This window comes from Puma concolor, chromosome A3 (assembly GCF_028749965.1).
Source record: "Puma concolor isolate L17-30 chromosome A3, mPumCon1.1.hap2, whole genome shotgun sequence".
Lineage (NCBI taxonomy): Eukaryota > Metazoa > Chordata > Mammalia > Carnivora > Felidae > Puma > Puma concolor.
Genome location: NC_141669.1, coordinates 67,500,768 through 67,516,348, shown reverse-complemented (window position 1 = coordinate 67,516,348; position 15,581 = coordinate 67,500,768). Strand labels below are relative to the sequence as shown.

At 41.3% G+C, this 15,581-nt stretch overlaps 1 protein-coding gene across 4 annotated transcripts in view; it reads left to right on the top strand.

The window, feature by feature from the left end:
* Positions 1 to 15,581, top strand: part of EML6 (EMAP like 6) — a 282,419-nt gene that overhangs the window by 218,613 nt on the left and 48,225 nt on the right. For all 4 annotated transcript variants that reach the window (XR_015249223.1, XM_086701101.1, XM_025931862.2 and 1 more), the window contains exons 25-26: positions 4,225 to 4,313; positions 8,907 to 9,083. Coding sequence is in view for 3 of the 4 variants with exons in the window: in XM_086701101.1 (XP_086557227.1) it covers positions 4,225 to 4,313; positions 8,907 to 9,083 (266 nt within the window). In the remaining variant the exon portion in view is untranslated. The remainder of the gene's footprint in view (positions 1 to 4,224; positions 4,314 to 8,906; positions 9,084 to 15,581) is intronic.

Below are 15,581 nucleotides of genomic sequence, written 5' to 3'. Positions count from 1 at the left end.
AATCCATATTATAGCATGTGTCAGAATTTCCTTCCTTTTTAAAATTTTTAAAATTTATTCATTTATTCTGAGAGAGACAGAGACAGTGCAAGTAGGCAAGGGGCAGAGTGAGAGGGAGACAGAGAACCCCAAGCGGGTTCCTGTGCTGCCAGCACAGAGCCTAATGCAGGGCTCGAACTCACAAAAACGCAAGGTCATGACCTGAGCGGAAACCAAGAGTCAGACTCTTAACTGACTGAGCCACCCTGGCACCCCCTCCCCTTTTTTAGTATTAAAAAAAAAAATTCTTGTTTATTTTCCGTCCTTTTTAAAGTTGAATAATACTCCAAAGTGTATATATGCCACATTTTGTTTATCTACAGACAGACACGTGTGTTGTTTCCACCTTTTAGCTATTGTGCATAATGCTGCCATGAACGTGAGTGTACTAGACCCTGCTTTTAATTCTTTTGGGGCATCTACCCAGAAGGGGAATTGCTGAATCAAATGGTAATTCTATTTTTAACTTCTTGAGGAGCCACCATACTATTTTGCACAGCTGTTGTGTCACTTGACATTCCTACCAACAGGGCACAAGTGTTCCAGTTTCTCTACGTCCTCACCAACACCTGCCATTTTCTGGTTTGGGAGGAAGTCTTTTTTATAATAGCCATCCTTATAGGCATGAAATGGTATCTTATTTTGGTTTTTATTTGCATTTGGGGATTTTTTTTTTTAACCTGCAAATGTGTAGGTCCTGTGTTGGATGCTAGGGCTATAAAGAGGAGTAAGTCCTAGGTGGAAAGAACAAGATCTTGGCCAGGATCAGTGGGTTGCAATCATGGAGGCGATAGTCTTTATATATAAAGGCCCCCAATGTAGAGCCATCACTTTGCAGGCAGAGGAGCAAACCTCACTATTTCCACAATTTTGCCCTAAGCCAGCTTCTGTGGTCCAACCAGAGCTCAGGGTGATAGAAAAGGCACTGGGAGTAAGGAGGCTGAGGTCTTTGAAAACCTGCCTCATCTCCTGTCCTATGTGGCCCCTTTGGTCAGGTGAGAGTGTCAGACCAAATGTGTTCTATGGACGGAGAGGAAAATAGAATACTTTTGATTTTCAGGGAGGAGTTATATTACCTGGAGAATCAGAGCAAGTATGCCCATGGACCTTCCCTGGTTTAACTCCAATTTGATTGCCATGAGGCATGTGTCATGTTGGTATTGTGCTCCTGATATCCCAGTTCCCAAAGTGGCTGGCCTCAGGAATGTGCCATACTGCCTCAAGACCAGCCTAGTTTTTCACAGCAGGGCCTTGAGGGTCCGGTAAGGGCAGAGAGCAGAATTTAGGAGCAGGGTTCTATTTCATGCCTTTGATCTTGTCAAAAATAGTGAACACATTTGCTAGAGCCAGCTGGCTCATCAGGGGTAGGGGGTGGCACAGCCTCTCGTGTCCATGGCAACCATGGGTCCTAAGGAACCAAAAAGCCCATCAGCCTTTTGCAGGAATGTCAGCTGCCCCTGAATGAAAGCTGCTGAGAAGGGGGGAAATGTGGAGAGAGATAAAATTTGGAAGAATATTTCCTAGTTGATATTAGTTCATTTCTAGAAATATCAGGACTATAAGTCCAGTCAACAGTTTGGGCCATAATAGAACTCTCGTTCCCATTTTCATTGCAAATGATCTGATATATTTGGTACATTTAGTTTGAATTTTGGAATTGTTCTAACTTAAAAATTATATAACAACTAGAATGATGGGTGTGAATCATTTCGTGGATTATATAGCTCTATCCACCTTCAGGGTGTGTGGTTTCCTATACCTGCTTAGTAATGAGGACATCTGGCTCTTCTGATTCTCTTCCACCTTGTGAGTAGACATTTCTAGTGAATAAAAATGTGACACTTTTGAAAGAATAGAGTTATTGCTACTAAGTGGCAATTATACATGGATTATACAGATTTTTTGCTCTTTGCTTCTGTTCTCAGAATATTTCAGTGCCTTTATGACAGAGCAGAGGCAGCAGAAAAAAAGAGTGGTGACCTAAATATTTTCTGTGTGCTTGAAAAAATAAAGTAGTAACTGCAGTAAAGAATATGGTAGGGGGTTGGGGTTGGAGTGGGAATCATACCCATAATTCCTCTTTCCTAATATAAGAATAGCTGCAGTTTTAAAAATTTCTTCACATCCTTGGTTGCAAGGAACTCAAACCCACTCAGCTTAAATTTTCTAAATAATAGTAAAGAATGAGGTTATTTGGAAGATATAGGGATAGCTCATAGAATCTAAGAGCAAGAAGCAACATCTCCTGAGGAACTGGCTTTAGGAATGAACCAGAAAAGCAAGCAGGCACTTCCCTCCTCTCTCTTCTCCTGCTGTGAGGCAGCTCATTTCAGAGTCTACTGCTCTCCTGGGTCTGGTGTCGGATTTCGGCCCCTGTCTCTGCAGGACAACTTTCCTTCATTCATTTGCACATGGTCTGTTCTGTTGCCCCCCAAAGTCACCCTAAGTTCCAAAGTCCATCTTATCCCAGCTAGGCACCCACTGATTGAGTTTCCCAGATCCTAAGTTTCAGGAAAGAGAATTTGAGTGCCCACTCCCATCTGCAGCCTGACTGGGTCAGGCTCTGGGAGCGTCTGGGGCAACGTCTTCTACCAGAGGACAAACACAACCACAGGGGTCCAGGCAAGGTGGGAAGGAAGTTCTCAGGGGTGGGACATGAGCCAGGTTGGTACCCCACAGGTGTCTATGGTGCTACACAGCATTCTGGTGCCTGTGTCTTGTGTTTAGATCCTCTAATAATTTTGCAGTCTTAAAGTATTTCACTTAACTATTATAATTTTGGAGTTTTCTTTAAAATACTAAAAAATACTTTGTAGGTCTATTTAGTTCATTGGAGAAATATTATTCATTTTCTTACAATACTAAATAGCCAAAGCTAATTTAACTACCTAGTTTGTTTATATACATTCAGCCATAAATTCAGGGAAATGTGCCCATTTCAAAAGAAACTTTTTCAAATTCACTTGCTCCTCACAGTCGAGGCCCCTCATCACCATATTATAACCCAGCAAATTAGAAACAATTAAGGTTTTCAGTTACAAAATTAGCCTTATTTTTAATTATTCACTGAGAAATAGACCTGTAACTTCTGAAGGTTAGCCAAACTAGATTTCAGACCCAGGTGGCACCCACTTAAACGTTAAAGACCATGACAAGTTATTTTGATATTACTTTTGCAAGAAAGACATTTCAAGACTACTAGATGTACAGAGTTATGGGGGGAAAGAGAGCAGGGGAAGAAATATATGATGTAAATGTACACTGAATTTTTTACCAATGAAGTATTGGGACATCTGCTTCGAAATCATGTGGGGTGAAAGCCTTGAGTGGAGGCTCATGAAACAGGGCTGGCCATGTGCTAATAACTGTTGAAACTGAACATTAACTGGGCGGTAGAGGTTTTGTATATCCTTCTTACTTCTATATGTGTTTGAAATGTCCCATGATTTTAAAATGCTGAAAAAAATACTAGAGTGTGTGTCTTTTGAGTCATTTAAATTTCAAGCCATAAAGGATCAATGAGGTGTAAAGAGGAGAATCAGGGTGTCTATTCTTCTTCAACATTAATCATAGTGATTACTAGATTTTAATTTTACATCAGATCGAAAGACTGTTTTTGCTCAACGTGTTGTTTTGGGAAAATCTTGGATTTCTTTACAATTTTTCAAGTAAGATAGGGGGAGAGGGCAAGCATTTGTATGTTGTTTTATGTGTCACTATCTTCTAGTTTCTAGGCTTTAAAGTACAAATTTAGAATTTAGACCTGGGTAAATGTGAGTGCTTACCACAAGGTTCTCACTTGTGATGCCACAATTCTTGCCAAAGCAGTTTCCTTTTACTACACATTTGTGCAACCAGGAAAATGAGCAAAAAGCCTAGATTTAGTCAAGCTTTTGAAAAACAGATATTCCTTTCATAACAGAGTAAAACCTAGCAGGCTTGATTCTATGAGGGATGTGCAAGGTCAGATTTTATGAGGCCCGCATTAAAAAATTCATAGCTTTGGGGTTTCTGCCCTGCCATATAATTGACTTTACGTGCACTTCTGGATAATCCAGCATTCATTTGCTCAGTTTATGAGCCTGATTAAAATGAATCAAAATAGTTGCAACCGTGCTTGTATCTTTACAACAGAAAGATAAATGCAGATGTTAATTGTCTTTTTGCTTCATTCTATCATACTAGGAAAATTATTGCAAGTTAATTCGGGTGCCAAAGAACAACTCTTTTTTGAAGCTCCGAGAGGCAAACGGCATATAATAAGACCTTCGGAGGTAACAGTCATACACAGAGCTTTTTAAAAGTGTTTCGTGAAGATTTAATATGTGCATTTTTAATAAAGCCTGTCCATTATTATCCATTAGTATGGGTTATATTTAGTGTACCTTTAAGCTTGATTGTTTCTTAAATCTGAGTGCTTAATCTGGTTCCCTACATTCTGAGAACCTACGAATTCACTGGTCTGCTGATGGAGCATTGGACAGTCAGCCTTGTGCTTAATCTTCCTCTGCTGCAAGACAATGACTAAGCTTATAATTTGAATGCTACATATTACTTCTTCCATTGGACATGCCCTGTCCTTTGGTGCAAAGCTTTCTGTGAACATAAACTTTTGAAACTTACTTTCTCAGTAAGTATTTGTAACAACACTATCTTCTGCGGTAAGAAAAATTACTTTTTAAAACAAAAACTATGTACAACCTGACCATCCATTTGTATCAAACTGTTTCCCTTTTCCCTGTTTTCCTCATGTCTTTGGCCACATACATAATTTCTTAGTTGTTGAAACCAAAGCCTCTATACAACTTTTGAATCCATGAACTAATGCCTTTCTAAAGGCTAAGGTGCTTTTGCGGCCAAGTGCTTCTTCCAGGGTCTGTATGGAGGTTCCACAGAGTGAACATGGATGGCTGAAAGGTGGTTGCCTGGTTGAGCATTAAGGACCTCTTCTTAGCCCCAGGAGACAACCTGAGTCATTTATTTGCTATATAACCTTTGATGAACGAAAAGGAAATAATTGCTTCCTTAGAGGGAAAGGTGTCAGAGGGTACACCACTGAGGGATAGGCATCTGCCTCTAACTTCAGTCTGTCATTAAGAGAAACCGTCCCATCATTGCAAAGTACTCCCAGAAACATTGGGATATGTGCCCATTCATAATGTTTTCATGGTTTCTAAAAGAAGTCTATGTGCGGTACTTAAGAAGTATAAGTTGTTAGAGATGATGGCATTATATTAATGGAAACTGTTTGCTGATCAATCGATCTCACTCCCAGATTCCAATGTATTTATCTCTGATCAGTCGTCATTCTAACTTTTTTAAAGAAACTTCTGTAGCCTTGAGTAAGAGATATTTTAAATTAAGTCCTTTATTCACTGGACACTTCGTACGCCTGTGTTATTGTCTTGTGAACATTCTTGTGTGATGGCTGTCAGTCTCATTTTACAGGCAGGGAGATTAAGCCTCCAGGAGAGTAGGAGGACCATGGAGCTATGGTCCCAGTCTCGAGGGGTCCATGTGTGACTACTTGGCAGCCTAGACCATGGGGCCTTTTGGATTTTTCCTGTGTATTTAAGCATCATTTTACATCACTTCATCTGTGTTTTCCCTTCATGTTCTGGTGCCCCAAAATAAGTGCACTAAAATAAAATTCAGTCGAACCAAATGGTGGAGGGGGAAGGATACCAACTTGGGACCAATGAGCAATTACTGTGTTTAAGAATCTGCACAAGGGGCGCCTGGGTGGCGCAGTCGGTTAAGCGTCCGACTTCAGCCAGGTCACGATCTCGCGGTCCGTGAGTTCGAGCCCCGCGTCAGGCTCTGGGCTGATGGCTCAGAGCCTTGAGCCTGTTTCCGATTCTGTGTCTCCCTCTCTCTCTGCCCCTCCACCGTTCATGCTCTGTCTCTCTCTGTCCCAAAAATAAATAAACGTTGAAAAAAAAAATTAAAAAAAAATTAAAAAAAAAAGAATCTGCACAAGAGGAAAATTTGTGTTATAAGAAGGCTTCTTCACATACCAGACTCTGGCTCTGAAGAGCTCATCTGTCACTCTGAGGTACACAGTTGGTATTCCAGGGGCTGATCTCTGGTGCTGCTGTTTGCGGAGGCCATCCAGCTGATGTTTTCACGCCTGGGATTCTCTGGTATTGCCACCTAAGGGCACTGGAGACGCAGCTCAGCATTTCTTCCACCAATAGTGTCACGCCCTTCAGCTACCTATGACGGATGAAGAAATCCTCTTAAAAAAAAAGAGTTTATTTATCTTGGGGGAGTGGGAGGAGAGAGAGAGAGAGAGAGAGAGAGAGAGAGAGAGAGAGAGAGAGAATCCCAAGCAGGCTCCACACTGTCAGAGAACAAAAATGTTCGTGCTATAATAAAGCCAGTGAGGCAGAATTGAGTATTGTTTTCTTTTTTCTTTTTTAAGTTTATTTATTTATTTTGAGAGAGAGAGACAGAGAAAATGAATCCACAACAGGCTCCTCACTGCTGTGCAGAGCCCAACACTGGGCTCGAACTCAAGAACCACGAGATCATGACCTGAACCAAAATCAAGAGTCAGATGCTTAAACAACTGAGCCACCCAGGCACTACAGAAACCCTTTTCAAAAAAGGGTTTTTTTTTTTTTTTTTTTTAACAGCCATGGTGAAACTAATACAAACCTTACTCGGCAAGTTGTTAAGTATGACGAATACTAAAATGCCCATTTAAATCCATCTGGTACAGCACAGCACAATCAAAGCAGCACTAAACTAGGAGGCCGGCTCTCTTGAGCCCACTTCCCTCTGGCTCCTAAACCAGCTGTGATTTAAGTGACTCACCTCTCTGGATCTTCCTTCCCCTGGAAAATGATGATGGTAATGACACATCTGCCCAAGGCAAGGTGCTATGGAAGAGACCCTTTGAGGACCCCTCTTCCATCTAAGGTTCAGGATTTTTAACAAGTTTGCCCCTTTTGGGTTTTGTGGGTTAGAGGGATCATTTTTTAATGCTCCCTTTTAAATGCAATTTCTGTAGCTTCCAACAAATTGGGTATTTGCTTGGGGACCTCAGTGTCCAGATCTGGCCAAGGATGATCTGCTGGGGTGATCTCAGGGTGAGCAATAACAGCTCACCCCCACCCCAACCGCCCACTTTTGTGCCTAGATAACGAGGTCAGGGAAACTGCCACCTAGAGCGCTGGCACTGGGGATGGACAGGAACGTCTCAGAAACAGAATCTGGAACGTGGAAGGGAGTCAGTGGCCAGAAAGCCTGCTTGCAGAACCAGCAGGAGCGTTTGCCTTCTCTTCCTGCAAAGGCCAGTTTAGTGGATAAGAACCCCAGAAAATGGAGATGATTGCTGAGGAGGCACCTCAAGTCAACTCATTCTGTGGTCCTGCCTGAGGCGCCCCAAATCACCAGGGCCAGCGCTGCTTTTTGGTTCCAGTTCGGCATGGTTCCAGGAGGAGCACAGAATGTTAAATGAGGAGAAATTTGAGTGACTAAAATACATTTAATACCTCCCCACGTTGTGACTAAAACCCAACTGCATCTTTATCTTGCCATTTCTCTGTAATGCGTAGGTGCGTTAACAGATCAAATCCCACAGGAAAGTCTAATACACAGTGTTGTTACTATTGTTTATTTTAGAAAGGAAAGCCTAGATTATATCAGGATTTCACCTATATGAATTTCAAATCTTTTGTCCACGAATCTCAGAGAAAACAGTTTTAAAGAATAGAATATAGTCATAGTAATGCAATATGAACAGCTCTTCAAGTTTGTAAGGTAGTCTCTCTCTAGCATACAGGATGTTAGGCTAGCTGCAGAATCTTATTACTCATTCCTTCTAGAAGCACTCCTTCAAAAAAAGTTACATCTTGTGACTTTTTAAAATAATTTGCTAAATAATCAGCCCCATTGATCAATGCAGCTCAGTGGTTCTCATTTGGGAGCAATATTGCCCCTTCCCCCAGGGATATTTGCCAATGTCTCGGGACAGCTTGGGGAGGAGGGCTGCTGACTTCCAGTGGGTAAAGGACAGGAATGCTGCTAAAATACTGCCATGCACAGGACAGCCCTTGACAACAAAGAATCAACTGTCCTAAAACATTAATAGTGCTGACACTGAGAAACCCTGATCTAGCTTATGGCTTAAATGATGCTAAAACCTAAAGAACTAAAAAACTATTTTTTTTAGATATTCTATTCTATTCTATTCTATTCTATTCTATTCTATTCTATTCTATTCTATTCTATTCTATTCTATTCTATTCTATTCTATTTATTTTTTGAGAGCCAGAGAATGAGAGAATCTTAAACAGGCTCCACAGTCAACTCAGAGCCTGATGATAAGGCGTTCGATCTCACAACCATGCAATCATGATCTGAGACGAAATCAAGAGTCAGATACTTAACTGACTGAGCCACCCAGGCGCCCCCTAGGAAACTTTCTTATTGTCAGATTTCCACAATTCCAAAATAATGATTTTATACATAGAAAAATGGTTATCTGACTGTAGTGTTTACTTAGATAATCCGTATGCCACTTAAAAACTGCATCTTAGAACTTACGCACCTCAGATCACAACACAATTGCCTAGTGCTGGCAAAGTCATCAGTAAGAACTATTCAGCTGCATTTTTTATTGCTGTTTATTTTTTTTTAAATAGTATGGCATAAGGAATATAGTCATTGGTAGTGTAACAGAGTCACGTGGTGACAGGTGGTAGCTACACTTTTGTTGAGCGTACCTTAATGAACACGTAGACTTGTCGAATCACCATGACGTACACCTGAAATTAATGTAACGTTGCATGTCAACTACAATAAAGAAAAAGATCTCTAGGTTGTGCAAAAATATATTGATTTCTTTCCTTCTTTTTAAGATTGAGAAAATAGAGTGGGACACGTGGACCTGCGTGCTGGGGCCTACGTGTGAGGGAATCTGGCCTGCACACAGCGATGTGACTGATGTAAATGCTGCCAGTCTTACCAAAGACTGTTCCCTCTTAGCCACTGGAGATGATTTCGGTTTTGTTAAGCTTTTTTCATATCCTGTCAAGGTAATACTGCATGTTTATTATATTTACTTGCTCAGTCTCATTAATAACCTAAAATCTATGCGTAGTATCTAAATGGATATTTATTTTTATTTTTTAAAGACTTTTTTTAAGTTTATTTATTTTGAGAGAGTGTGTGAGTGGGGGAGGGCAGAGAGAGAGAGAAAGAGAGAATCCCAAGCAGGCTCTGCGCTGTCAGCATGGAGCCCAACACAGGGTTCGAACTCACGAACCATGAGATCGTGACCTAAGATGAAACCAAGAGTCAGAAGCTTAACCTACTGAGGCAGTTAAGGTGCCCCTCCAAGTGGATTTTTAAATATAAGCAATCAGTAATGTTATCTACATCACCATTGTTATTTATGCTATCTAAAAACCTTTATGACACCGTTGACTACTAGGTGTCAGATTCTCATGATATAGAATTCCTCCTTGAAAGGCCTTCATTGGTCATCAAATCCAACATCTCACAAACTGCAGAGGAAGAATTTCTTTACAACATCTTGGGCCAGTGCCTTCCAATAGGTACTTCCTTGGAGAGAGGAAGGTCTTACTACCTCACAAAGCAGCCCAATTCATTTTTAAATAGTTCAGTTATTAAAACGTTTAGCTCTATATACAGCTGAACAGCCTTCATATGGAGCAAGATAGTCCTTGACTCCCTGAAATCTCAGTTTCTCCGGCCTAAACGTGTCCAGTTCTTCAGCCATTTCCCACAGGATATGGTTTCCTGCTGCCCCTCCCTCTAGGCGCACTCCATGTTATCAATTGCATTCTAAACTGTCTCCTCTGAGAAGGAATTCACCATCTCAGATGTAATCTGACGAGTTCAGGGTCAGTGGGAATTTTACCTTCTTGTTTTGTTTTTGTATTTGTGTTAAATCAAACTAAAATGGCACCAACTCTTTGGGCTGCCACACTATGCAACTGAATCCTAGATTTCATTCCAAAGAAATGTTCAGCTTATCCCTCATCTTGTCCTTACACAATCGATATTCTAAATTTGAGCACAGAACTTTATATTTGTACCAAATAAGATTTATCTTACTTCAACTCCTTGTTCTAACCTGTCAACACGTTTTAAGTACCTTTTCAAAATGTTTACTTTCCCTTCTAGCATCATGTCATCTTCTCATTTCACAAGTGTAAGTTTTAAATCACGGGAAATAAAAAAAGACCAGGACAGCCAAACATCACCGTCAGGAGCCCTATTCAGTTATTCTGTTTATTAATGTACACATTGAGTTCTAGTTCTTCAGTCAGGATCAGACATTTACATTTACCCGACTGTGCTATCTTGGAGCTCATGTTTCTATCCTACTCCGGATAACACATCATTAATGATTTGGCAGATATCTTGCTGAAAGCAAGCAAGCAAATCTCCCCTTTTAATAAACCAATCGGTAAAAGACACGTATTTCACACTGAACCCTTGTTGCTGTCTAGTGATCATTACTTCCTTTTCCAAGTGCTTATTGACCTTTTGTGTAATAATTCACCCTAGAATTTTCCAGGGATTGCATCAACTCATGAATCAATATTTGCCAAAGTCTGCTTGTTTTCCCTTTTGGATACAGGAACCTTTTTGTGTTTGAGGCCACCTCTCCTGGCTTCTAAACTCCTCAGCTGTTCCTGATTTTACTTGTGTGGTCATGTTAAAAGAACCTGCACTCAAGCACATAGTTCTTTTTTGCCCTTTCTGGTTTGAAGAGCATTCTCTTTACAGAGGAGATAAGTAAATCTCCTTTCCGTTTGTATGAAATCATGTGATCTAAGATGTGTTCTAACTTTTGCCTATTTTTTTTCTAGTCCTCCCTGTATCTTTGAATTCCTTTACGGTTATCTTAGTTTTTGACATTAGCATTCCTGAAACTATATTAAAGTTTTCTGTGCAAGACTTCTGCGTTCATCCTTGGTTATCCACTCCTCCATCATTTGTGCGCTGAAGACGTTGAACACACCAGTTCCCTCGGCAGCAACTTTGGTTTCCTTAAATGCCTTCCTCTTTAATTCTTCATTTGTTAACATCCTGTCAGGGTATGATTTTGGTAGTTTTTCTAAGATACGCTTCTGAGTATATCCAGTGTTCCCTTCATTGTCCTTTCCATCAATTCACCATCACTTATCAGCACCCCCTTCCTGTGTGGTCGCAGTTCAGTTCTCTGTAGCACTTTTCCTTCCTACTTTTACATTTTTTGGAAAGAGATTGCTCACAGGACAAGTCAAAAAGTTAGTGATACCCTGGCTTTAGTAGATGGGTTGTGGCAGATCTTTAAGTAGCTAAAATCCCCATGGTACAACTCCATCGTGCTCCTGAGCTACATTTGTTGTTGGTACTGGGAATTCATCATCTGCATCCCCAGCCTTCCCAGGTAGGCTGTCTATAGCAGAAATTTCAAGCTGTGTTCCTCCAACTCCCAGAGTTCCAAGGAGGCTCCTCAAGGACAACCTCAACAAACAAAGTAGGGGCCAACTGAAGGGGCTCTGGGACCCCACCCCTACTACCCCAGAGCCACTCTGCGTTTTATATTTTATACATTGAGTTTCCGTATAAGATTTTTTCCCCAACATTTTGTTATGAAAATTTTCAAGCATACAAATAAGGCAAAAAATGATACAGTGAACTCCTGGAGTTCTATATAGAATTCATAGATTCTATACATATTCAAACTTAAAATTTTTTTTTAATGTTTATTTATTTTTGAGAAAGGGAGACAGACCACAAGCAGGGGAGGGGCATAAGGAGAGGGAGACACAGAATCTGAAGCAGGCTTCAGGCTCTGAGCTGTCAGCACAGAGCCCAATATGGGGCTCGAACCCACAAACCACGAGATCATGACCTGAGCTGAAGTCGGAAGCTTAACTGAGCCACCCAGGTGCCCTGATTCTATACATAATTCAAAGTAAATTGTAGGGGTGCCTGGGTGGCTCAGTTGGTTAAGCGTTCAACTTTGATTCAGGTCATGATCTCAAGTTGACCAGTTAAAACCCCACATCGAGCTCTGTACTGACAGCTCAGAGCCTGGAGACTGCTTTGGACTCAGTGTCCCCCTCCCCCTGCCCCTCCGTCACTCACACTCTGTCTCTGTCTCTCAAATAAATAAACATTTTTAAAAAAATGTTTTTTAGGGGCACCTGGGCGGCTCAGTTGGTTAAGTGGCCGACTTCAACTCAGGTCTTGATGTTGCAGTTCATAAGTTTGAGTCCCGCATCAGGCCCTGTGCTGACAGCTCAGAGCCTGGAGCCTGCTTCCCGTTCTGTGACTCCTTCTCTCTCTGCCCCTCCCCAGCTGGCACTCTGTCTCTGTCTCTCTCTAAAATAAACATTAAAATTAAAAAAAAAATTTTTTTAAACAAAGTAAATTGTTGATATAAGGATACTTACCCCTAAATGTTTCAGCATGCCTGTCATTACCTATAGTTCAACATTTGATTATGGTGTTTTTAGTTTAAGTTTATTTATTTTTTTTTATAATTTTTTTTTTTTTTCAACTTTTATTTATTTTTGGGACAGAGAGAGACAGAGCATGAACGGGGGAGGGGCAGAGAGAGAGGGAGACACAGAATCGGAAACAGGCTCCAGGCTCTGAGCCATCAGCCCAGAGCCCGACGCGGGGCTCGAACTCACGGACCGCGAGATCGTGACCTGGCTGAAGTCGGACGCTTAACCGACTGCGCCACCCAGGCGCCCCTAAGTTTATTTATTTTGAGAGAGAGAGCAGGGGAGGGGCAGAGAGAGAGGGAGAAAGAATCCTAAGGAGGCTCTGCACCATTAGCGCAATGTGCTTATGGTGATTTTTAAGTAAAATTCATATATAGTTGAATTACACAGGTTTTTTTAAGGTTCCTTTTGATGAACGTTGACAAACACATACACCTACATAATCCAAACACCTGTCAAGATACAGATTCAAGATATAGATCACTATCATCACCCCAAGAACTTTCCTCATGCTAACTTCTGGGTCAGTCCCCCCACCCCCCATCATTCTCACATGAAAAGACTATTCCATTGTTTTCCACAATAGATAAGTTTTACCTGTTCTAGAACTTCATATAAATGATCAAGTAGGTACTGTTTTGTGTCTGGCTTCTTTCACGCAGATAATGTTTCTGAGATTCCTCCTAATAGTCTGTTCCTTTTTATAGCTGAGCGGAAGTCCATTGTATGGATAGAACAGAGTTTGTGTACCCTCATGGCTGTCAAAGGGCATATGCTTTTCCAGTGTTTCGTTGTAAGAAAGCTGCTATCAACATTTTTTGGACAAATCTTGTGGACATGTTTTCTCCTTATGTAAATACATAAGAGTGCAATTTCTGGGTCATAGGGGAAAATGCATGTTTAACTTTTTAAGAAACTGCCAGACCTCTTTCCAAAGTGGTTGTATCATTTTATATTCTCATAATGAATGTAAGAGAGTTCCAGGTGCCAACATTCAGTATTGTCATACTTGCAAAATTTAGCTGTCCCAGGGATCTCACTGTGTTTGCAATTTATGTTTCCCTGATGACTAATGACGCTAAGCACTTCTTTGTTTCCTTACTGGGCATTTGTGAAGTGTTCGTACAAATCCTTTGTCCACTATAATAAGTTGGATTGTTTCTTATTATTCTTGAGTTCTATGTAAGATTTGATGCAAGAAAGAGTTTCATAATTTAAAAGCATTTGAAAACCACTGGTCAATGTAAACAACTTTGACAGTGTCACTTCTCTTCCTCTTCTTAACCTGATTTTTCTGGCACACTTTTGCTCCCAAATACGTGGACCCAGGCTGATGAATAGTTCTAGCTTTGTAGTCCTCCTCCTCCAATGCTTTGAATCTGTTGGACGGAGCTCACCGTCTGTTATAGACTGAATGTTTCCCCACCAAAATTCATGTATCGAAGCCCTATCATCCAATGTGACTGTATATGTAGAGAGGGCATTTATGGAAATAATTAAAGTTAAATGAGGTCACAGGGTGGGACTCTGATCTGATAGAATTAGTGTCCTTCCAAGAAGAGACACCAAAGAGGGGCGCCTGGATGGCTCAGTCAGTTGAGCATCCGACTTTGGCTCAGGTCATGATCTCACGGTTTGTGAGTTCAAGCCCTGCATCAGGTTCTGTGCTGACAGAGCCTGGAGCCTCTTCAGATTCTGTGTCTCCCTCTCTCTCTCTCTGCCCCCCACCCCCCCCCCCACCCCCTCGCTTGTACTCTGTCTCTCTTTCTCTCAAAACTAAATAAACATTTAAAAAAGAAGAAGAAGAAGCAGAGACACCAAAAAGCTCATATTCTGTCTCCATGCGCACTGAGGAAAAGCTATAAGCACACTTTCTATGTGCTCATGCATGGTATGAGGCCAGGAAGAGAGCTCTCACCAGGAACCAAATTGGTCTTATACTTTCCAGCCTCTTCCCAGAACTGTGAGAAACGAGTTTCTGTTGTTTAAGCCTCCCAGAATGTGATATTTTGTTAGGACAGACTTAACCACTTTAAGACACCATCCCACTGTAGTGTTCTAACATTGAGTTCTATGTCATCAAGTCTTAATTATACTTATGAGATCTCAACACCACACAGCAATCTCTTTGCCCAAAATTCAGGTTGCATTTGTTAGACTCTAATGTCATGTCTTCTTCTTGACCCTTTTCCCTGTTCTCCTTTGCTAGGAGTTACTCTGTCTCTCTTCCAGGCAGTATTCTCTCAATGACAAAAATGTGTTCTTTTCAGTTTAAAATATTCTCAATGAGGTCATTAGTCCCTTGATAATCACATTATTGCCAGCCTCCATAAAACAGACTCTCCTTCCCAGAGCCTGCCCATTTTTCTAGTACCTTAAATCATGTATCACAAGACCCAGTTCCATCCTTGGACACCTGGCCCATTACTCCCATAGCCTCCCTTCCCTTGCAAAGCTGTGTCTCTCCACTATACCAGAGCGGTTAAAATGCCACCATGTCATTAACATTTCTAAAACCCACCCTCAAGTTCTCAAGTCTCCTCCCCAGAAAGTCAAAGACTCTGGAGAATGGTTCTTCAGAGAGGAACCTTCTCTCTGTTAAATGTTACAGACAGAGAAACTATGTAAAACGTTGTGAATGTGGGAGAGGATACATAGGTTTCCATCAAACTCTCAGGAATTTCTCACCTAACAGCAGTTAACACCCAGCCTTGTGGAGACATTCTCTGTTCTTTCATGACTCAGTGGAAGAGGAAAGTTGTGGTAGTGAATCTCTATGAGTGTTACAGAAATGCGTGGTTTGACATGATGACCCAGAAGGACAGCTCATCTGACCATCTGTGTCACGTCTTCACGAGACTCCTTCCACAGGTCCTAAGGGAGCCACCAAACATCCCTGCTGGCCTCTTCCTCGTGGGGGAGCAGCTGGTTTCCTAGAAACTTCTAGTAACTGCAAATTCCCTTTATTGTTCTACCCAGCAGTTATCTTGTTCCTATTCTGAGAATCTTGAATCCCCCTCTGCTGCAAGAATCCCAGCTTTGTTAAATAGCTTCAGTGAC